The sequence below is a fragment of the Trematomus bernacchii genome, unplaced genomic scaffold (assembly GCF_902827165.1).
Source record: "Trematomus bernacchii unplaced genomic scaffold, fTreBer1.1, whole genome shotgun sequence".
Lineage (NCBI taxonomy): Eukaryota > Metazoa > Chordata > Actinopteri > Perciformes > Nototheniidae > Trematomus > Trematomus bernacchii.
Genome location: NW_022987689.1, coordinates 17,525,793 through 17,550,889, shown reverse-complemented (window position 1 = coordinate 17,550,889; position 25,097 = coordinate 17,525,793). Strand labels below are relative to the sequence as shown.

Sequence of the window (25,097 nt, the reverse complement as noted above, 5' to 3'; positions counted from 1 at the left end):
GAAATGGAATTAGGGCCAAAGATTTTTTAACAACCAAGAAAAGTAAGCAGGCTAAGAAGTCTCACTGTCTGCTGATCTCTAAAACAACAGCTAAGCGATGTCACATTCATCTCCAGCAATCATCTGGTTAGTTTAGCTTTTTATTAACAGGTGGATCAATGAGCAAAACAAATTATAATTGACGATCAGTCAAGACTTGACCATTCACTTTGACTATGTCAATTCTTAATCGGGGCGGCAGTAGATCAGTCTGTAGGGACTTGTGAACTGATCGGATGCCGGTTTGTGTATATCTGTAGTTAGGCCTAACTGCGCTGCAGCCTCAGATGTGATGCAATTATAAAAACGCAAATGGGCAAAGACACATGCAAATAAAGAAACATCCTCACTAACTAGACAACCCATGAGCAGGGTTTACTAAACCACTGCATACATAAAACCCTGGATATACATATTTCTGTAAATACAAAACACTGCAAGAAGCTGAAAACACAACAGAAACCAGGGGACACTGATATGTGATGAAACAGCTGGGAGCAGAGCGCTTGTTGACGTTCGGGGATTATAAAGTTGGACAACTGTCACTGTTAGCAGAGTTAGTCTGTTTAATAATTGTAAGTATCTGTCAGTATATTACATTACATTGCATTTAGCTGACGCTTTTATCCAAAGCGACTTACTTAATAAGTGCATTCGACCAAGAAGATACAAACTTGAAGAAAACAGAATCATATAAGTACATCAGAGGCCTGTACTACGAAGCTGGTTCAACCTAACCTGGATATGTTTGAGTTAGCCGGTTGGCCCAATCCAAAACATACGCGCTCTCGCTAAGCGGTACTACGACACTGGATATCAAGTGGATCGCTCAAGCCAGCCGTGTCCTATCTAGTTAGGTGCGCGTTCACATGAAAGGGGTGGTATTTGGAGCATTCGACCAATCTCAAACATGGACAAGCGTACTGACAGCGCAGCGTCATACTTCCTGAATGAAAAGTGAACTTTAATATTAGTCAAATATGAAGAAGTTAAACTTTAAACATCCATGACTTAAACACTTTATCCAGGATAAAAGCCACATAGTTGCACCTGCAAGGTGAATACAGCTGGTAAAAGAAAAAGCGTTTGAATGCGTACATTAACAGGTTTATGATATCACTGCCCGTCTAAGACACGAGTGGATCTGACTTTAATTAAATTTGACTCGAGTGTTTCGTCAACTTAATGTGTTGCTTAAAATAATACTTCTGCATACAGTATGTGACACTGTGAGTGTTGCACGGCCAGATACGGCTCAAGAAGCTGACTCAGATAAGGAAATATATGATACATTATTATGTGATATGATGTGATATGAATGATAATGGGACACATCGACGTCTGCACTCACAGTGCCGCGGACTGTACTTAATGTTACTCTGATCCGGTTACTTATGTTGTGGCAGATATTTAAGTAAGCTTTCTTAACGCTAATGTTATAATAGTCAGATTGCTCTGAAGATGGGAGGGGATATTCTATTAATTTTCACGTTCACACAGTCAGTTGATTTTTGCCGGCCGTCTTTCCTGCAACGGCAGTTTTTCTGTATTTCCTCTATCCTGTAATATGACTTGATAGCTTTAAACTCCGCACACGGAGCTCTGATTGGTCAGCAGGCGGTGCTTTCACTGAGTTGATCTCTTAGCCTGCAACCTAACCTCCTCCCGAGGAGGTTAGCCGCTCAGCATAAGTTACCATGGAGATCTAGCCCGCTAAAAAGAGAACCAGCGTCGTAGGACCGGAAAGCCCGAGATTTCCCTGAAGTCAGCCGGCTAAGCGAAAATCCGGCTTCGTAGTACAGGCATCAGGTTTCATAGAGCCAAAACATTTCAAGTGCTACTTAACTAGCTTTAGATAAGCCAGTCCTTTGTTAGTATCCTCCTGAGACCCAGAAAGAAAAATGTTTCAAATTTCCTTTTTTTTTTGATCACACAAGTCTCTAGGGTGGTATTAACATAATGACTAACAAAAACTAAAAAAATATATTTTTATTTTTGTTTTATTGTGTATCCTTTGTAGAGGACATCGGGTGTTAGTTATGCGAAGCATAGTATACAAACAACATTAACATACAAGTACATTTAGACAACATTAGAGCACAACAACTCAATACAACAAATATTGAGCCCTTATTTGTAGAACTCCATCCTTTTTTGAAATGCAGAGATACATCTGACACTTGAGGCACTTGATGTATGTTTTCCCACTGCATCCGTCTGCCATGAAACCTACAGAAACCTAGGTGTTAGTTTTGGCCCATAGTGGACTTCATTTGTGTTGTGTAAAATGGGGGAAATAAAAAGTTAGCAAATCCCCATGTCCTCCTCAGAGGACATTCATAAAAACATTTAGTTGTACAGTAGGTCAAATAAGTATTACACTGCTCACTACACTAACTCCTAAGATTTCCCTTACTATAATTAATTAAAATATTGAACTCACAACACTGGTAATTACAAAATTACAAACTTACCATTTCTCTTTCTATAAATAGTGCTTGTGTTGATGGACGCCATTTTGAAATACAATGAAATTATCTTTTTCAAAGCCACACCCCCACATATGTCATATGTTTGAAAAGTCCAGGATGTCCTCTGTGGAGTACACTTGGACTTAATGCTGTGGCATGTATAACCTCAAAGTCCACAGAGGACAAAAATGAATGGGTGGGTCTCTGGTCTAAGTGCTTTGTTAGTCATTTTATTGCTCGAAGTGGAGTCGAAAGAGATGAGTTTTTAGTCTGCGCCGGAAGATGTGTAGGCTTTCTGCTGTCCTGATGTCAATGGGGAGCTCATTCCACCATTTTGGAGCCAGGATAGCAAACCGACGTGTTTTTGCTGATGGGAACTTGGGTCCCCCTCGCAGTGCGGGTGCAGCGAGCCGGCTGATGCAGAGTGGAGTGCACGTGCTGGGGTGTATGGTTTAACCATGTCCTGGGTGTAGGAAGGGCCAGATCATGGTACGCAAGTACCAGTGTCTTGAAGTGGATTCTAATATATTTAATAAGACTAGGTAAACTAGGTTAGCTAGCTAGCTTAAAGCAGATATGCAATAATATCAGAAGGAATCATGTGATCACATTGATAAAATAAGAAGAAAACTAACATTTTAGATAAGTTGTAAGTGAGTTTCCAGTGACAGTTGGCCTGCTTTATAATCCCTGAACGTCAACAAGCGCTCCGCTCCAGCCGTGTGCGTCACCTGTCAGTGTCCCCCTTGTTTCTGTTGTGAGCTAGTTGCAGCATGTATTTTAACTGGTTTATTCAGGGCTTTCAGTAAATGCTGCAGGATTTGTCAGTTTGGTGACTGTTTTCCGAATGTTGCGCATGTGTTTTTATAATTGCATTGTTTTTAAATTGCAGCATGTTCCTCCCTATGGATGTATTTTGGGCCATTGTACAGCGTTTTCACCTGTCGGCCACCGTAGTCAATATGATGGAAGCGGCCATAGAATTGTCATATACTCATATGTGTGTTTATAAAACGGAAAATACATTTTGGGAGTTTGGTAAACAACATTTAACAAGCCAATGACATTTTGATATCCGAACCTGGCATTTCTGTCAAGCATTATTTGAGATGAGACGCAGCAGTATTAGACATGAAGGCTGTTTAATTAACAGAGGCAGCTGTTTCTCAAGCTAGACCTTTGAAATAACAAGCTGCAGCAGGAGCAGAAGGATTAACTGCTGATGGAGGAAATAGCCCAACATCCCCAAACCTACTTGAGTAAGAATTAACAGCCAAATGTACATAATGTTATTTGGTCAGTGGTGGATCCAGATTTACAGAGGAAGAAATAAGAAATAGTACCCACCCCTCCAGATTCAGGCAGTATTTTCTGTCGACAAAATGTTTTTGTTTCACTTTTGTCATGTCCTCCATTCAATGGTATGTCAATGGTATGGACTGTCTATAAGCGTCTGTATGTGAGCTGTTGGCTCAGGGCCCTGATGTGCTGATCTACCAATTAAAGCTAATGCAAAATTGCTCCCCTAGCCATGTAATACCATGTAATGTAATGTGGTCGTCTATCAAATGGAAGAGTGTGGTTCCACTAAAACCAATAATACAACAAAAGGAAATGATAATAATACAAAAATATATGTGTTAGTGAAGGATTTTAGACACTTCAAACCTCAATTTGACTTAAAGGTCCCATCATATGCTTTTCTGGTTATTACCCGTCCCCTTGTGTGTTATGTTGCTTTTTCTGCATGTAAACGGTCTGCAGTCACAAACCCTCAAAGTACACCCTGTAGCGAGTAAAACTCTAACACAGAAAAGACCTGTCTATGCTGCCCCAGAACGCCTCGTTGGAGATTTTTCTTTTTCAATTTTTTTCTTCCTGAGTAAAGTGACGTAACGATACACAGGTCCAACTGGACCAATCCGTGGAGCTCCTCACACACACACACTCACTCAGCCTTATATTTTCTCAGCCGCGGCTCCGTGGATCTCCACTCACAGTTCGCCACACTGTGCCTGACTGTGAGTGTGTGTGCGTGCTCAGGCTGAGTTCCGCGGTGTCTCGCTGTCTCGCAGACCCCACGCAGCAACCAGGAAACGACACCAGTAATACAGCTCACACAGTCGGCTCCTCGAGTCTCAAAGGGCGGAGCAGCGAGCCCCGCAACGTCCCGCCAACACGGCACCCAGACCCCACGCAGCATTCTCATCTGTTTGTCATTATTGGTGTCATTTTCTGGTTGCTAACAAACGCCATTGTAAAACATAAACACACATCAGAGCACAGTGGACTCATAGGGAGGGGGGGGGCAGGAGCTCCAACAAGGCGTTTAGGACACAGAGTGAATACACATACTTTACAGAGATGCTGTATGAGAAAACCAATGTGATTTTGGAACATTGAACAATGTAAATCTATTCTAGTAGAACTCAATAATGGAATTATGATCAGTAGAAATGGCCATGACATGGGACCTTTAAAGTGAACATTTCTTTGCCATGAAAACAAATCCAACGCAGGTCCATGATGATGAGGGAGAATTACCCTCCAGTCTGCAGCTACTTGACAGGCTAATGGCTGCTCACAGAATCTCTGCACACACACACACACACACACACACACACACACACACACACACACACACACACACACACACACACACACACACACACACACACACACACACACACACACACACACACACACACACACACACACACACACACACACACACACACACACACACACACACACACACACACACACACACACACACACACACACACACACACACACACACACACACACACACACACACGCACGCACTGTGTTTCACTGCAGCTCAGAGTAAAGAGTGTCATAACAAGATGTTGCTCTGTTTCCTAGGCTAGTGCAGCAGTAACAGTAACATTATGTTTAGTGTTTAGGAAACATTCTGTCTCAAGAAGCGAAAATACAGATTTAATTAAAGTAAGCAGGAAAGAATGATGTCTAACAAAATTATCTCAACTCAATGGGGACTTGCTAGTCTTTTTCCGCAGTTTTGATTTGCAAATCATGATCTTCAATATTTGTTTGAATATGAACTTAACTCTGTCTTAACTCACTGTTTTTATAAAAATATTGTCACAATGTTATGCAATCTACAGGGCAGCTTATCAGTTTGTTTTCTTACTAACAAGCTAGCTATTCATCGGTGATAGCCTGCATTGTTGAGTTACTTAAGTTAACCAACCAAAGTCAAGTCTTTAGATTTTGTAGAACAAAATGATGTAAAGAAATATTCTATTGTTTGTTACTACTTCTCGAGCATGTACCTGTGCTAATACACCCGTGTGACAATGACACTTTTGTTAGGCGTAAAAAAAAGCTTTTCAGAATCTAAAATGATTCAAGTAAGTCATAATAGTAATATTCACAAACTGTCATTTATCTTTTTGGTGGTTGTTGCTTTGGCTATATCCCTGTCTGACTGACTGTGTGCTCTCTTCTCTGTGCAGGAACGTCAGTCTTTCAGGTGAGCGCCTCAGATGCAGACGATCCGACCTACGGGAACAGCGCCAAGATCGTTTACAGCGTCCTGCAGGGACAGCCCTTCTTCTCTGTGGACCCCAACACAGGTAGGACCTGCTTCTGCTTTCTAACTGCTGTGGAGGAGAAGTTCTGACATCTGAGCAGTGCTGTAAACACGCTGGTGATGCCAAAAGCCAGCAATATTCTGTTTAGGAAAACTGTTATGGAGGAGCTCTCCAGATAGTGTGTGATGATGCAGGTGGAGCCAGGCATGTTAGGGTCACAGCCTCCAGCTGCACTATTATTATACATGGCAGGTGCACTAAGGGTTGTTTACATTATATAACTCAGTAAATATCAGGATCCCTGGTCATATTTTTTGTAGAAGGAAATATTTTGTACTTTGTAAAGACTGATTCTCTCCATAGAATTACAACATTAACGTCATCGCAGAGCCGGTTTACCGCTGGTCAGGTGAATGCAGCTTTAGGCAAGGCAAGGCAATTTTATTTATAAAGCTCCTTTCAACACGAGGCAATTCAAAGGGCTTTACAAACATTCAAGACATTAAGAGCATTAAGAAGTAGTGCAGCGGAAACATATTATAAAATGGCATTCAAAAACAGTCATTAAAAAGCAAACAGAAGAAAATAAACATAAAACAAGCTGACATATGATACAGATATGAAATACATGGATACAAGTTACAGTGCAGTTTAAGATGTGAATAGTTCAATTAAAAGCAGCAAAAAGAAAAGTCTTCAGCCTGGATTTAAAAGTAGTAAGAGTTGCAGCGGACCTGCAGGTTTCTGGGAGTTTGTTCCAGATATTTGGAGCATAATAACTGAACTTCTCCATGTTTAGTTCTGACTCTGGGGACAGAAAGCTGACCAGTCCCTGAAGACCTGAGCGTTCTGGATGGTCTCACTCAAAAATCTATTAGAAAGCTGCAGCTGATTCAGAACGCTGCTGCTCGAGTCCTCACTAACACTAAGGAAGTGGATCAGTCCAGTTCTGAAGTCTTTACACTGGCTTCCTGTGTGTCAAATAATTGATTTCAAAATATTGTTGCTGGTTTATAAAGCTTTGAATGGTTTAGGCCCAAAATACATTTCTGATCTCCTGCTAAATGATTAACTCGTAAAGACACCATTGCAGTAGTCCAGTCTACTGAGGATAAAAGCATGGACAAGTTTTTCCAAATCCTGCTGTGACATTAGTCTTTTAATCCTAGCTATGTTCTTTAGGTGATAGTAGGCTGATTTAGTAATTGTTTTAATGTGACTGTTGAAACACAGCTCAGAGTCCATGACTACACCTAGATTTCTGGCTTCATCTGTTGTTTTGAACATTGCAGACTGAAGCTCAGCGCTAACTTTTTAGTTTTTCAAAGCTTCGCAGATGGCTTTTTCATGTAGACAGCAGGGGCAAGGAAAACCGGCGACCTTCTCATAAGTGGATACGCTGCTCAAATAAAACCAGCTGCACAGGTTATGTAATGTTATATTGTTGAGCATGGATTGAAACTAGTCACTAATGAGTAGCATGAATTACAGCACAGATTGAATTTGATAATGACTTGAGCCGTCTAATGTGATATGTGATATCAGCAGTGGGAATTCCTTAGTGTTGCAGGTGTTTATAGTGCAGTGTCTTCACCTTTGTCCACGGGGACATCTTACATGACTAGATGTCAAGACACATGAAACGCTGTGTCCCAGGTTGGTGGCCCTCAAGGGACTTTTTTTGGATGTCTTCAATAGAGTGGTGCAATGATGACGTATTTTTGCAGGCTGACCGGGATGTTAGTATTGCAATGGTTACTTCATCAAAAAGGAATGGAATTTTTACATTGGATTTGGAAATATAACATCAAATAAAATCTAAGGCAACAACAGGTTTATGGTACTCACATGTACCCCCACCTTATCACCTGAATCTCACCTAGCACCATTGTGTTCTTTTTAACCAAATATCTCTCAGAGGGGCGTGGGGAGGGGCTCCTTATTTTCATCTAAAGTAACAGACAGAGAATCAGCACTTTTGAAACAGGGCTGAAACAGAGGGGATTATGGGATGCTACAATGATCTGTTTGGTGTTTGGAGCCAAACACTTCAGATACATGTTTTGTATATATCTGAGACCTGTAATATAATGATGAAAAACAGAATAATAGGGGACCTTTAATGCCACTTTTATAATCTTTGAAGAGTAAATACAATTTTCAGGAGTAAAAAGCTAACGTTAGGCTATAAACACACTACAGCATGGTCACATGGCTGCACATCACCACCGCTAAGCTAAAGGCGGCACATTTTTGGCGGGATGGCGTTGAGTAGACATTTAGTCACTTGTTAGAAACCGCCATTTTTATGACACATATGAGCTTCAGACAGTCACAAGTGGGGTATTTACTGTCAATTTGATGTCATGGAACAGACCGGGAAAATCTCTTCAGCTTTTGTAAACCACAGACCTTATTTCAGGCTTCTAACCAAAAGCATTTTCAAAAAGCCATTGACTTTGAGCTCACATGCTGACTCATAACCTGGTTTTCTGCACGACACCATTCTCTTTAACCCCTCATGTTGTGTCCTCTCTCTAGTGTCACTATCGACACACAGGGGAAAGTGTCACATACTTGAATCAAAGCACTTGTATTTGACTTTTACACATGTGATGTTGAGATTCATCAGTAAACAGAGGTGCAGCCAGGTTGTAGGTGCTGCTTCTTTACATTGAACTGTACCGTTAATTACCCACCCATCCAGGAGTTGATGCTACATGGTTGTGTGGATGATGTGAAGCACATGATGAGCGTCGTTTTATTGGCACGGTAGCACTATAATCTGCATGATTTTATGGATGAATACATTGAACTTTGGACCTTTGAAGTCATAACACTGTCACTAATCCTCGGTTTAATTGTTGTACAGAGGCTGTTATATAACCACCCTACTGCAGGAAAGATGTATCATACACATTTGATTCCACAAAACCAGTTTAATGTCTTCTTAAAATTACATTTGTCGATTTGGCAATCTGCCCCCCAGGAACAATGGCCTGGTTTTAATGACAGTCTTCTTTATATTGCATTGACATTTTAGGGCACAGATGTATTCATCTGTATTCATTCATGTATTCAAGGAATTATTTTTACATTATTCCCCCAAAAATAGTGTATTATGTAGCTAACTTGGTCTTGGTCAAGTGAGTCTGTTTGTACATGTACTTTGTATTTAAGAATGGGTAATGCACATTAATTAACATGAGTCTATAATGTAAACGGGCCACATTAAGCCACAGAGGCTAATTTTCTTCTGCGGTTCCTGGCAGGGTAATGGCATTGAAACACAAAGAGCACATAAGCACGGACAAAACCACATGAGAACAATTAAAACACAGAAGTACAATTAGAGCACACATTCAAGCACATATGTCCTATTAAAATAAGACAATGTATGCAAACCCATAAACACACAGAACGACACAAAAGCACATACATTAGCAAAGTTAGAGCTAATAGGCACAGGCAGTATGAAATATATGATATGATATCACCCTCATCACAGCATGGTTGATTGTCCAATAACCACTGTTTGACAGATTTGGAAAAAGAGCTGATAGAGGTTAGTTTCCTTAGTTCTGTGGGTATGGTGGTCCAGGTACAACTCTCTACACTATCATTCTATTAGAAACTGGATTAGCACTTCTCATACATTACATTACTGTACATGTTAGACGCTTTTATCCAAAGTGACTTACATACTCAATACTGTGGGCAATCCCCACAGGAGCAATTTGGGGTGAAGTGTCTCAGGGACACAACGACATGCTGACTGCAGTGGGGTTTGAACCTGTGACCCCCTGATCCCAACACCAACGCATTAATCCACTGCGCCACTCGCCTCCCTATACCTACTGCTCTGTCTCATCAGAGGAAGCTTTCCACTTCTCCTCAAATCAAATTGAATTATATGCTGTACAATTTCACAGCTAAATCCCCACACATTGGGACATGTGAAGAGAAGGAAGCGTTGCACGTCTTTTAATTAAAGATGAAATTGATATTTCTCCCTGGTCTTATCAATAATAGCCTTTAAATGTCACTTTCTCTGAGTGATTTGTGACACAGCAGTGAACTAAATGCATTGTAAAATAAATGCTGCCAAAGACATGTCTCTGTATAAACCCCCCCCACCCAACTGTCTGTCTCTGAAACAAAAGCTTCTCCAGACATGAGACTTATCTATTAAAGTCACATGAAAGGCCCTGCACAGACAGTATGCAGACAATAAGGATGTAACTAGTGACAGAGAAGAGGTTTCAGTACACAAGCTACACCAACCTGTGTTTACCTGTGTGTGTGTGTGTGTGTGTGTGTGTGTGTGTGTGTGTGTGTGTGTGTGTGTGTGTGTGTGTGTGTGTGTGTGTGTGTGTGTGTGTGTGTTGGTGTTCATGTGTGTTTCCGGATGAGGATATTCTGCACATTTTCCGATCAGTATGTAGTGTCTCTCCTGTGACATGTCTCCATGCTTTGATGTTCCAAAAGCTCTTCATTTGTCTCATACTGCCTGTGCTGCAGCACCTCTTTTCACCCTCTGTCTGAAACCAGAGCCCAGTCTGCTCTGATTGGTTAGCTGGCCGGCTCTGTTGTGATTGGCCAACCGCTTAGAGATATCCGACACCTTAACCAAAAGTGCGAGTGTTACATAGTGATGTCACTATGTTACTAAAGTAATCAAAGGAGTCCAATCGAGGCTTTTCATGCACTGGGGGGGTTTGGGAGACAAACTCCCTCTGGATTGAACTTAGGAATGTTAGCCTTTGCATCCCACAGGAAAAGGGAAAACCCCCAAAAAGCATAATAGGGCTTTTTTTTAAGATGAATGCTAAGTTCTGCATAATTTCACAAATAGCCATGCAGGTGTTATTGTGTTCTCAATTTCTACCTCTGGCATTATAAATGATGATGATATGGCACCTTCACACCCAGCACAGTTCTTTGTTGTGGTCATATTGTATATTTCCATACACTTCAATAACAATCAGGCAGGAGAGGGCTCGTTTGGCCAAGGTCATCAAAATGATTTTTTATCTAGAGGATGTTGCTGTCAATTCCTCATGTGTGGCTGGCACACATACAGTCATGTGACCGTAAACAAAATGGAACTCTCATTTTGTGTATACATAGATGTTGTTGCATATTACTCTCTCCTAAGATTTTCATCGTCATAACTACACTGTGCACATATGACCAATAAAAGCCTTGAACCTTGAACCTCTGCAGGTCTAGAAGACATTTGTACATGTTACAGTGGGATGAGCACAGTGGTAAATAATACACATGAATGATGGCTGAGTCCCATTTTGCTGCTTCAGTTTCTAGGTCCTGGTATTGGGCGGCATGTTGGCTCACTGTCATGCTTACGGGGTCATTTGAATACAATCCCTATCCCGCTCTAAGAAGTGTCACAAATAAATGGCCCCAATATAGAGCTCTATAAGCTATTATTTGTAGCTGTTAGTAGCCCTTTCTCATCTAGTTTTATTTTCAGCCTATTTTTAGTAAAACAGCAAAAAAAACGTTAATTTCTGCCAGAAGAAGAGTCATTATAATACCATCCTAATGCCTAAAGTGGCTGTTAGAAGGCAGAACCTGTGTGAACAAGAACTGCAAAGATTGCCTCTGATTCTTGTTGTTCTGTATTAGCTGCCGCAGCTGTGCTGGAAATAAATCTATATTTAACCATCCACAGGAACACAATACAAACAGCAGCAACAACACAATGCAGGGTTGGTGAAAACAGCTTTCAGGTACACAAGAATTGATAAAGAGCTAAAAACAAAGACAACATGTAAAACATGTAAGGGATACTATGCTAATTTTTCTTTATGAAAAAGAGCAGACATCATAATGCTAGAAATTGACCATCAGCATTGAGTATTAAACTAAGCCTTGTAATAAATAAAACAAATGTAACGCATATGTAAAGATCTAAAAAGAAAAGAAAAGAACAACAATGACAAGGTGAATTTAACATGTTCCACGACAATCACATTGAAGGGGCTAGGCAATTTTTCCTAATACACCATTTGTCCAATCTCCATCTGCCCCCCCCCCCCCCCCCCCCAAAAAAACAACCATCATCCATTGTTCTCTCCTGTCTCCTTGTTAGCAGAGGATTGCTAACCACCTCTCCTGTCTCCTTGTTAGCAGAGGATTGCTAACCACCTCTCCTGTCTCCTTGTTAGCAGAGGATTGCTAACCACCTCTCCTGTCTCCTTGTTAGCAGAGGATTGCTAACCACCTCTCCTGTCTCCTTGTTAGCAGAGGATTGCTAACCACCTGCAGGGATTTGTGATTTGCTCTCTTTTGAAGAAGTAGGGCTATTAAGGGGTAAAAGAGTGATGTAGAGAGAGGATCCATTAGGAGTGGAGAACAAAGTCAGACACACTTACTGTCCTGAATTGGGGGGGGGGGGGTTCACAGAGAGCCCCCTTTGCTAAGTCAACTGCGAGAGTACATGCACACACACATTTAGAAATCAAGATGACTCCAGCTGTTGGAGTCGGGAGGCCTGTTAACTTATTCCGGCAAATTACAGACCTACTAATTGACCTAACAGAAGTTATTGAGTCTATGTAAGTTTACTGCTTGGCTCAGATCCACCAACGTCAGCAAGATCTCACCTCTACTAACTCCTGAAGAACCAGGTTCCATTAACTGCTGTTTCAATTCAGACGACCCTCTAAATCTGTTTAAGCGATCCCGAAGGATTTTTGATATCAGTAATGAGATGTGGCCCTACCTAACGGAGCGTCCACACAGCAGCGTTAAAAAAATCTTGGAACGCTTCTGCCCATTCACTTTGAATGGGGTGACGTCACTTTGCCTCACTTTTCGCCGAACTGCATTGTGGGAAGCAGAGCGGAGATTTTCAGGATTTTCAGGATTCAAAGTTGAGCAATGTTCAACTTTTGAAGCTGAGGTGGAAGTGTCAGCCAATCAAACCCCGTGTATACAAATCTGACAGTTCAAGCGCTAGCCAATCAAACCGCGTGTATGCTGGGAGAGACATACCGCAGGTCATTTCCTCATATTCCAAAAAATGGAGGAGAAATTAGCGGTAGGGAATCACCCGGTGCTTTATGACCAGTCCCTATTTACCTACCGGGATATAAACCGGAGGAGCCAGGCATGGAGGGAGGTGGCAGAGACAGTGGTATGTTTTCGCCTGTTTGGGGAGTTTATATCCAGTTTACTTCGGGCTTTTTTGCTTCGTATGTCGGGGGCGGGAGATTCATGTGATTGGTTGTTGGTGCCTTGCTCGCAAAAAATCCCCAAGCTTCAGATACGCCAACCTCCAAGATTTTTTTAACGCTGCTGTGTGGATGGTCCGTTAGTGTGAGTGTGGCAGTTGTGCAATCTTACCTTTCAAGCAGGAGAGATTTATTTTTAAGTTGTCCCAATCCAAAAGGTGGGATCAGTTTATTTGAAGAAAAATGGTCCACACTTGTACAGGGTTTTTACCTTCTCTCGTTACAATATGACAATCATTACAAAACATATCATGCTGTGATCATTTGCTAATATAGAACCTCAATTCACAGTTTTACATTTATTACCCTAAATTGTAACTTCAACTGCCCAATTCAGTTGTGACCTTTAAAATCGTCCGACAGAATTTAGAGGCATCTCCTCATAAATGGCCGGTGATAATAAAAAGCACATTCAAACTTTCATTCAACAAACCAATTCTCATACACACCTATATCCTGCATGAATTCAGAGGAACGTCCTCATAGGTGACTGGGTGCTAAACATTCCAACATTCAACAAACAATTCACACAGCCTTCAACAAATACATTCGAGAGATCTTACCAAGTTTGAGAGAACCTTACCGAGGAAAAACCCAGCTCTCCAGGGAGAGAGCTTACCAGGGAGAGAGCTTACCAGGGGAGAGAGCTTACCAGGGGAAAACCCCCCCTCTCTCGAGTTTGCTCCCTCTCAGCCAGTGTTTTTATGCTCAAAACAGGACAGAAAAACCTAAAGACACCTCCTCCATACCCATATTTGTGGAAACTGGGCATGGCCTCTGATGTGCAGGACTGGACATGTCCAGACATATTCTATGGCTATGGCATAAACACATTTTTGGGGCCTTAGTATTTCTCCAACAAGTCAGGAGCCCCCCCGCCTGTAGCCCACACACGCCGACCGGCACTGGTGAGGTAAGTAAGGAGTATGTTAGGTGACTCAAAACAGCAGGAAATGTTTCTGTGGAAAATAAATAAAGAATTAATAAATAATAATTACAAAATAAAAAATTATAAATAACAATAAGAAAATACATGAATTAATAAAACTGTGGAAAAGCATTGTAGTCTCTTTATTCTATTTTTAATAAATCAGGTCAGATCATATATAGACCTAATGACTGAGGGTAATTGAGAAAGAGCTACAAATATAGAGACACTACCCAGGTGTAGGTTTTCTTGGGTATTTCATATTCTTGTGATTTCTGTGCTGTGCAAAAAAGTTGTTATCCTTAAGTATTCCGGCAAACAATAAAACCACAAGGCCGACTCATTCATCTTGTGTGGAGCTGATCTTCTGTTTGGCACCACACAGACATTCTAATGTAATCTGTGCCCACAGAGAGATTGGTTGCTGATTAATTATTAAGAATGGAACACTCTCCTCTCCTGCAGAAACCTCCGGTGGGAGGACAAGTGGAATGTTATATTATACTATTGCCCACATAGGACTCTCCCTTGCTGTTCATCTGGATAAATGTGATTAGCATGACAGTCCCCCCTTTATATTACACACACACACACACACACACACACACACACACACACACACACACACACACACACACACACACACACACACACACACACACACACACACACACACACACACACACACACACACACACACACACACACACACACACACACACACACACACACACACACACACACACACACACACACACACACACACACACACACACACACACACACACACACACACACACACACACACACACACACACACACACACACACACACAGGCTCCAGTGTGTCTGGGGGGTAGCTGCTGAATGCTGAAGGCTTGTTTAACATCTGGTAGGGCATGTCAGAGTGCTGACAGATGAACTGAGTGATGAAGGCAGGTGGGAAAGAAACGCAACGTGTTCGCTGGAATTCACCTGACATCGGTTGGAGAAGAGGGGATGTGAGGGAGGAAAGGAAATGAGAAGAGGAGAACGAAGTGAGGGGCCGGAACCTGTGAGAGGAGAAGAGGAATGGAAAGAGACATGGAAAGTAGACGAGAGGAAGAGACTGTTCTGTGATATATATATATATATATATATATATATATATATATATATATATATATATATATATATATATAAGGGACTGAACAGGAATAACTGTGAGAAGATGAACTGAACCAACAACCAACACCATCCATCCATCCATCCATTGTCTGTTTATCAGGGGTCTGGTTGCGGTGGAGCCAGTTCCAGCAGCGGGCCCCAAACCTCCCTTTCCCTGTCCACATCAACCGGCTCTGACTGGGGGATTCCAAGCTGGTCCCAGGTCAGCCTGGAGATCTGATCTCTCCACCTGGTCCTGGGTCTGCCCCTCGGTCTCCTCCCAGCTGGACGTGCCTGGAACTCCTCTCTAGGGAGGCGGCCAGGTGGCATCCTTACCAGGTGCCTGAACCACCTCACCTGGTTCCTTTCTTCTCAAAGGACCAGCTGTTCTACTCCGAGCTCCTCCCGAATGACTGAACTTCTCACCTTATCCCTTAGGGAGATGCCTGCTAACCTCCGGAGAAAACACATTTCGGTTGCTTACAGCCGCAATCTCGTTCTTTTGGTCATAACCCATCCTTCATGACCAAAGTTGAGAGTAAGAAACGAAGACGGACTGGTAGACAGAGAGCTTTGCCTTCTGGCTCAGCTCTCTCTTCATGACTATGGTGCAGTAAAGCAACTGCAATACCTCTCCAGCTGCTCCGATTCCCTAGCCCATCTCCCACTACATTGTACCCTCCCTTGAGAAGAAGACCCTAAGATACCAACACCTTCCCACAAGTTATCATATTAGGTACACCACCAAGGTTGCAATCATTTCAGGAGTTTAAGATGTTCACCTGCAGGTTACGGCAGTAATCATTTTCACCTAGCCAACTACCACCTTGCATAATTAAAAGGGAATTCAAAAAGAAAGGCAAACAAAACAAAATGATGCTTCCGATTTACCATATATTAAAGGTCCCATGTCATGGCCATTTCTACTGATCATAATTCCATTGTTGAGGTCTACTAGAATAGATTTATATTGTTCAATTTTCCAAACTCACATTGGTTTCTCATACAGCATCTCTGTAAAGTATGTGTATTCACTCTCTGTCCTAAACGGCTTGTTGGAGCTCCTGCCCCCCCTCCCTGTGAGCCCAGTGTGCTCTGATTGGTCGCGACGTTGAGAGGCTCGTTGCAGCAGCTGCTGCGAGGAGCGGACAGGCTTCCGTGTCGGTGATACAGCGAGAACAAGCGAAACTCATCCTGAGCACACACAAACACTCACAGCCGAAGTAAAAACTATAAGTGTGGCTTGATATTGAGTAAGAAAAAGGTTTGTAAGACTGTGAGAATGGGTCTGCGGAGAGCATTTCTCCGCGATCCCAACGTAATAGCCCGAAAAACGTTTACCCATTTAAACAGTCGTGGTAGATACCTTGTTTGTTTTAAACATCATAAATACACAAACAACAATGAATACTTACAGGTTGTGTACCCGAATCTCCCGCTGGTCCAAACAAAGTAGGAACAGCATCGTTCTTCAGTGCCCTACGCTGTACATATCCGGCATGAATCCTGAAAGGTTTTGGGAAGCTTTGTTACGTGAAAGGCTGGCAGAGGGTGTGGCCTCTGGGTATCCCCACGCCAGAGTACCCAGGAAGTAAACAATGGAAAATGAGAAATCTCCAACGAGGCGTTTTGGGGAGGTCTTTTCTGTGTAAAGGCCCTGACACACCAGGCAGTCACCAGAGAACTCGCCGACACCGACATCGACTGTTGCATCGGCGAGTTCTCCTGCGTCTTGGCCATGTGTCGCACTCGAACACACCACAAAGACTTCAGCCGAGCACGTACGAACTGCGCATGCGTGAGTGGCAATAACTCTCCTTACCAGCAGGCGGCGGTAGTGTGTATTCGTCATTCAAAATAGGCAACAACCGGAAGACAGAGAAGAAGAACAGACTGTGATATAAACAAACAAATAGCGTGTGCGTTCCATTTTCACTCTCGTCCATCGAAAACATGTTTTAGAATATAAAAATACATGAATGATGAAATGAGCACATAAAGTGCAGACATACTATAAAATCACAGTTAATAGACCTGCATCTGATGATCGCAGTGTTCTGGCGGGTGTGTAGTTTATTGAGTCAGCAATGTAGTAATGTATGTAATGTAATAATGGCCACTTCTTGCTAAATTTACATTTCCATGTGATGCTTTTATCCGAGGCGACTCACAATAGGTAAATGAACAGCAGTAGACAGTATCTCATTTACTTAGACACTGTACTTAAGGACAATGTTGAGGTACTTGAGACTAATCCTGCAACTTTATACTGACAAATAAACCGATGAGATGAAAAACCGGACTTGACCAAACAAATCACGGAGCTCTCAGCAGAGGACAGCCGGGGACGCTCCCGCCGATATCAGAGATGTCCCTGCTATGTGTGGGAGGTAAGAGAGGACATTTAAGGGCTATGTTTGATGTCTTTAAGTATCACCTGCTGGGGTTTAGCTGCTGTCCTGTGCCTTCTTAAATCGTTTGTTTACGTCCCTCACTTCCGTTTCGCTTCTCATTTGCTAGCTGAACAGCTGATCAGAGTGGTTTCTTGGCCCGATAGCTTGTGTCCGACAAATGGCCGATTCAACATGTTGAATCGGCCATGTGTCGACCGTGAAAAGCCAAATAAGGCGTGTCACGGCCGAGGGTTCGGGACACACCAAATTGACTTTGGGCGACAGGGCACGCTTTGTCGCCAGACAACCGAAGACGGCCGATATCGGCCTGGTGTGTCAGGGCCTTTAGAGTTGTACTCGCTACAGGGTGTACTTTGAGGGTTTGTGACTCTGCAGACCATTTACATGCAGAAAAACCTTCATAACACACAAGGGGACGGGTAATAATCGGAAAAGCATGACATGGGACCTTTAAAGCCATTCTGTTTTAGAACCATGAGCTCTTCTATGTCGTAACCACTGAATCTGAATCAGTGTAGACATCGGCTCTGAGGCTTTACTTGTCATGTTTTCAAACCGCTAACGGCTATTGCTTAAAATGGAGAATATAGAAAAAGACAGGCTTGAATAGTAAGGAGAAAAATAAAGCCCTGACACATAGAATTGATTGTTGGTTTATGGTATTTGCTAAAACACCTTTATGATCCAATGAGGCTATGTTTCCTGTTCAGTTTGTTACTTTCTTTATTTGTTGGTTTCCTTGTCTGCAGAATTAGACAAAAACTACCTTCCCCATTTCTCTATGAAACGTGGTTTCCGTAGCATTAGCCAGGGAAGAAGTCCTTCAGTTTTGGAGCAGATCACGGGACATATTTCTTTCTTTCTTTCAGTATTTAATTTAATAATTGGATACAAAAAGCCAAGCCCGTAGCAGGTGCAGACCCAGTGCTTCTCCCTCTGTATGAAACAAAGAAAGACCCCATGAATATGGTTCTCATAAGCTGCACCAAACAGCCCGGCTCTTATCTGCGCCCCGCTGATATCACACAGTCATTTCCTCTCCGTGCAGCTCTCTGGCCTTGCAAAGAGGCGCCGGCTCCGTGCCTTCATGCTTGTGTGAGCATATGAATTATCAGGAGAGAAAAGGATGGCCAACCTTGGATTTCCTGAAGTGGATGAAAGCCAAACATTCAGAGTGACAAAAGGTGGTGTGTCCGTGTGTGTAGGGCATCCTTTTAGTCTGAAATCTCTCTGGAAGAAACAGATTGTGCAATATGGTTAGTAGATGCTGTGTACTGTTGAGCTGAGAGACATTTGAAGATGGAAAGTATGATGTTGAGGCACTCAGACGTTATATTTCAGAAGCTTATATTGATTTATACGTTAGATTTACACAGGATACTTTTCCGGTTGTCTGTCTCGTGCACTACTGTCAGCATATAGAGAAATATACAGTGTATATTTATATAAATACTGTTTTCGTCTGAAACTGCGGCACAGAAACGTAACTAAATTTATTACATGGCTTAGTTGAATACTCGATTCTGATTGGTCAATTCAGAACACGTGACACGTTGTTAATCCAGAACAGACAGACCGCTGTCAAGGATTTATTGACCGTTGTTAAGGACGCTCACATCTGCACAAACAAGTCCGGTCGATTGAACTGTATACAGTTTGGCCGAAAAGCAAACTGCATGCAGTTTGCTTTTCTAACTGACAAGACAAGAGCGACAAGAAAACAGCGGAGAAGTAACGGGCAGAAACCCTCCTTTTTACGCAGCGGTCCAGACATAGACATCAAACGGCGACACATATTCAGTTGCCAGTTACTTTGGCATTAGGGCAGGGATATCTAGATACTTTCCAAGGTTTGACATAATGAATTGTGCTACTTTTAAAGCAAGCAACGATGTTTTCAAATCTGTAATCAAAAAGCTCCGCCTTCCTGCCGTTGTGTTGCTACGTTTTTTTTTTCAAACGGTAACAACGGACTATTTTCCTTAGCGGATGCATGTCAATTTAAATCAATACATACAACTATTTTTTAAATCAATAAAATCATTTTCTAAATCCATAAAAGCATTTCAATTAATAGTGGGAGTCATATCATTACTTTGCTGAGAATGTGGCCATGTAATAAGCGGGATAATGTGCAGCGACTTGGTCATTGTGGGGAAAAGAACACCTTCATGCTGATCTAGATCCCTCCGCTTCACGTCGGGCTCCTGATCAGCCTGTCGGTGTTCTTTTCCCCATAATGACCGCGTCGCTGCACATTATCCCTTACATGATGGCAGCACTGAATTAAGTTTTCTGTAACTGTCAAAATGTGTTCACATTTTTTTTTCAAGTAACCAGTCTTCAAACACCGCCATAACGTGTTCATGTTAGTGTTTATTTCCTGTCTGTCTTCTTCTGATGGAGAAAACTAATGTTTGTTATTCACAGTTGAGTTCAATTTACCAGACTTCTTTCTGCGGATTGATATGACTGCACATAGTCACTTGGTTCTCCTGCTCTCTCCGTCTGCTGTTCCCTTTAGAGTTGACTTCCTGTCTGTCTTTTCCTGCTTTCTTTCTTTTAATATCTTTCCTCCTCATGTTGTAATTGTCTGTCTTTTTTTCTCCACAAATATAAAAGTATTTGATGGTATTTTCTGATGGAGAAAAATGGTTTGTTTGTTGTGCACAGCTGACGTTAAAATGACCAGATTTCTTTCTGCGGATTGATATGATTGCACATAGTCCCTGGATCAGACTTAGCAATGGTCTGCTGTCTTTAGCAGGAGTCTGCCGGCAAAAGAATAGCAGGCCTCTGGAATGTCCAAATTGACCGATTTATATATAAATATCAATCGTCCTCTGGGGGCTTCTCAACTCGTTTGTTCAGTTTGTTCCTGCAGTCCGTCAGCCGGGAACAGTGGAATGGGGTCAGAGTCCGAGTGGGGCTTTCATGATTTTCCATGTAGATCTCTTTTAATGCTTTTTTCAAAGTTTCTATTTCACAAACACAATACATTCATTGTTCTTTTTCTATATTTGTTGATAACATAAAAAATAATACATGTGTTTAAAGCTCCAATCCTCAATTCAATTACATCAACAAGGATGAACCTACAGAAAACTTCCACCTACCCTGGTCTCATCCAATCACACATTTATATTTCCCGCACGGTGAAACGCATTAATCGGAGCTATTATACCAGGCAAGGTGTGTTTTCTGACAACAGCCCCGCGGGCAATAGCGTCTCTTGAACCCGCACAGTGCTTTGACAGTACTTCGGTTTATTCCACTCACGTGCACGCGCCCACCTGCTGGCTCCTATACTGGAGTTTACAGCGGGGCGGGGAGTGTGGGACAGTGTTCTTTCCTCTGGGGATGGGCAAGAAGCAGCCATCCTGCGACTACTCCTCACCCACGTGACCAAGGAGATCGATCCAAAGAGCCCTTCCGTAAACACGGGGGCTCCCAGGAGATCAACACGGTCCTTTTGGAAAGTGCCATGCGGCGTGACCCCCCCGGGACATCACACGGCAGGCAGCAGCGGCGGCCACACCGTAGACCAAGCTACTAATTCGGCCTTGCCAAATAATCGCTCTGATCTGGTGAGGTGGGGGCATCTCTAGCAATGAGCGAGATGCCCAACACACCCGTGTTTATTTGCAGCCGCCCTGTCACGCGGCAGCAGGGCAGAGCTCTTTTGAGCTCTCTGCCTGCTGCCCGCTGGGAGCAGCTGCGCTCCGCCGCCATGGTCATCACCTAGGGGGAACTACAGCCCTGGGCGGTGGACTTCCATGGACGCCGGACCCGGAAGTGCCCGACAACGGCAAACAGAGCCATCTGCCCCGCTGGAATGGCGAACGTGAATGGCGAACGTGAATGGCGAACGTGAATGGCGAACGTGAATGGCACCGCCTCGGCCATATCCTGGTCCCCCAAACACTCGAAGCAGAGGTGGTGGGGATCGGCGCCCGCTATTAAGCCAGGGCACGAAGGACAGGTCTCTAGAAGTGGCGACTCCATGGACAACCCTGTCTCCTAAAAATTACGTTCCCACAGAACTAAACTGCATTCTCAATTACGTTTAGCTAGAAACGTATTTTCTCCCACGTTACGTTTGTTATGAACTTATCTCAAATACGTTTATTTTCTACATATCTTCTAGAAACATATTTTCTTCCACGTTACGTTTGTTATGAACTTATCTCAAATACGTTTATTTTCTACATATCTTCTAGAAACATATTTTCTCCCACGTTACGTTTGTTATGAACTTATCTGAAATACGTTTATTTTCTACATATCTTCTCGAAACATATTTTCTCCCACGTTACGTTTGTTATGAACTTATCTCAAATACGTTTATTTTCTACATATCTTTGCCATTTATTGTCTTGCTTATAATAATGATAATAGTCATTTATAAATATCATTTTAGAGCACACATTTGAAATCGACGATCGGGCTCGATATCCTATGGTTAAATTAAAATCAGTAGGCGAGGCTGTAATTTCGCCAGCTGCGAGGCAGAAAATAATAGTTTTAACATGCCAAAAAGCTGCTGTGTCGTTTATTGCACCTCAAACACCTCAAACTTCCTCTAAGGACAGCAGAAGAGCTCTGTGGCTTCAGGCTTGATCGCCGTTCAAATGACAGCGTTGGTTTCCCCAAAAGTGGGTGGGGCTGTAAAGTGACGTAGATTTTACTCTCATCTATTATTCAAAACCATTCTATTTATTCTAACGTAAATTACATGCCAGTGTTTTATCTTTTTATTAAGCGATTTGTTTCTGTTGTTTAACTGGGAATGTTTTCACATTGAACCGGAAGTACGTCACTTCACTTTGTCTTCTTCGTCCCTTTTACGTTCCAGACAATGCATGGCTCAGCGTAACAGACTGAACAGCGACCCCAGGTGTGTCTACATTGGAATTACATCTTCATTACTGAAGGAAAAATACTTTACCTAGTGTTTGTTAACTGGGTTTTTAATGCAGTTGGCTTTTCTTAATGGTTACAATATTGCTATGAGTTATATCTGAAGCAAATTATGTTTCTGAAGATGTGTAGTCAATTCCACCCTTCATTGTAGCATAAATGTGAACTCTCATTACAGGAACAATACCGGAAACAGATGTAGGAAAGATCCTCAGCTCGCTGATTGGATGTTTTAGCCGCAATGCACGTTGGGATATGGTGTTTATGCGATGTGAAATCCGAAAACATTAAAAAAGATAATAATAATACTTTATTCCGAGTGTTCTTGCTTTTCTTTTTGAAAGTCATCACATAACGGCATTGTAATACACGGTGCGGCTGCATTAAATATTACACATCTGCCGTAGTTCTTTATTTATAGAGCCCTGATGAGAAGACTTCTGGACAAACAGGAAGAACTGCCGCCGAAACTGAATACGTGACGTGGATCATAAATATATCAACAATTAAACAATATCTTACATTTCTTTTCACAAAATACGTCTCCTTGCAGTATCAATAGTAATTCGGCTGACCTTTATATTTGATCCAATTGGTAGATAGGCTGTATTTACACCATAACGGTGCACAGCTGATAGAAAAGGACTTGTAGTTTTTAAAGATATTACTGATTTTCTTTGAATATAAGAATGTAAATACTGAGTTGAGAGAATAGTCAGGGGATTTGGGTGATGGGAGACACATCTATGGAATCACAATTTCAATAGCTTACCATTAAATGACGGATATACCTTTCTGTCTGTGATGTTTTACAAATCAGATATTAATGTGTAGAAGTAAAACATGAGAAATAATATAGCAATATCCTGTACAATTATGTAAAAACATGAATAAAACTACACATGTTCAGATGTTATACATACATCAGTGTCCTACACTAATAACACAAAGTTATTATTAGTATACTGTGTGTACCTTGTGTGCACCGCCTAGTGGTTAAAGCACGTTATTTAATTATTTTTGTTGAATAATGTTATTTTTGTTGAATAATGTTATTTGATGAATAAAATATTAAGAGTACATACTTTCATAGGGGGAAAGTAGAAGGTCAATGATAGAAATATAGAATATAAAAAATCAAGAAGATACTGTAAGTGATCTCTACAATAAAACAGTTTAGTGCCTGATGTACAAAGATATTAATATGAGGATGTGCAAAACAGACAAACTAATTAACCTTTATTAACACATTAAAGAATACTTTAGGTTAAGGTCTTCTTTCAAATAAGAAAAAAGCTTTGGGGGTATCTATCTACAGATAAATATTAAGCCTGACAAAGTACTTAACGTCTAATATATTGCTTTCCTGCAATGTTAACTGTGTTGAAGCACTTATTTTAACTGATATATATATATATATATTAATTATACTCTTATGTATGTAGATAGTATAAGACATGTGCAGAATTTGAGTTTAATGGTGGAGGTATACACACATATTGATAGATGTCTTGTAATGCACTGTTGAGGAACCTGTGACCCAAGTTTTTCATTAATTGCATAACTTCAACATAGTTGTGTATATGATATGTCAATAAACCTTAGAAAATCTTGAAAGGGATGTGCAAAATAGCTATTATATACCGTTTTTAATTAACTATTAGTAGAGAATAACGAGTAATGAATATACTTTATAGAGATCTGCAGATAAATGTTTAGTCTTCTCAAGCACCAACATATGCCGCGTTTCCACTACACAGCCTCGCTCGGCCCCGCTCGGCCTCCTTTGGCCGCGCCCGGCCTCGTTAGGACCAGCTCACTTTGTGGCGCGTTTCCATTACAGTTTAGGAACCGGGTCAGTATCTATAGTAACAGTGTAGGCGGAGCGACGCTGCTTAAAACTGCCGTGACGTCATCTTCAATGCGACACAACAATGGAGATGTGAAAGCGATCGTTTGCTTGTTTTTTGCTGTGTGGTTTATTATCACAAGAAATAGACAAGAGTTGTTTCGAAAGAGGCGACGTATAGCAAGACGAGGTATAGAAGAAGCTGACGCGAGAGTTCGGGCAGTCCTCCTACGCCGCAGAGACTACAGGACGACTCGAATCACTACTAACTACAATGCTACTTGGTAAGCTAACGTTCGCTAACTAGCAATGTGTTTAGGCTCACTCTCCCTATACGACCAAAGTATTTCAAGTATTTAATTAATTGTAGCTACCACTTTTACGTATTAAAATATGTATGCTTTTGTTTGTGTATTTCAGAAGTTACCGACCGAGCTACCGAGTGGTGGAATGTGATTGTTCCATCTTTCACACACTCAGTGGGTGGAGAACTT

At 41.8% G+C, this 25,097-nt stretch overlaps 1 protein-coding gene across 1 annotated transcript in view; it reads left to right on the top strand.

Annotated features, from left to right (window-relative positions):
• LOC117488635 (cadherin-18-like) overlaps positions 1-25,097 on the top strand; it is a 119,891-nt gene that overhangs the window by 34,501 nt on the left and 60,293 nt on the right. Inside the window, exon 3 of the mRNA XM_034137645.1 lies at positions 6,011-6,130. Coding sequence (XP_033993536.1) covers positions 6,011-6,130 — 120 coding nt within the window. The remainder of the gene's footprint in view (positions 1-6,010; positions 6,131-25,097) is intronic.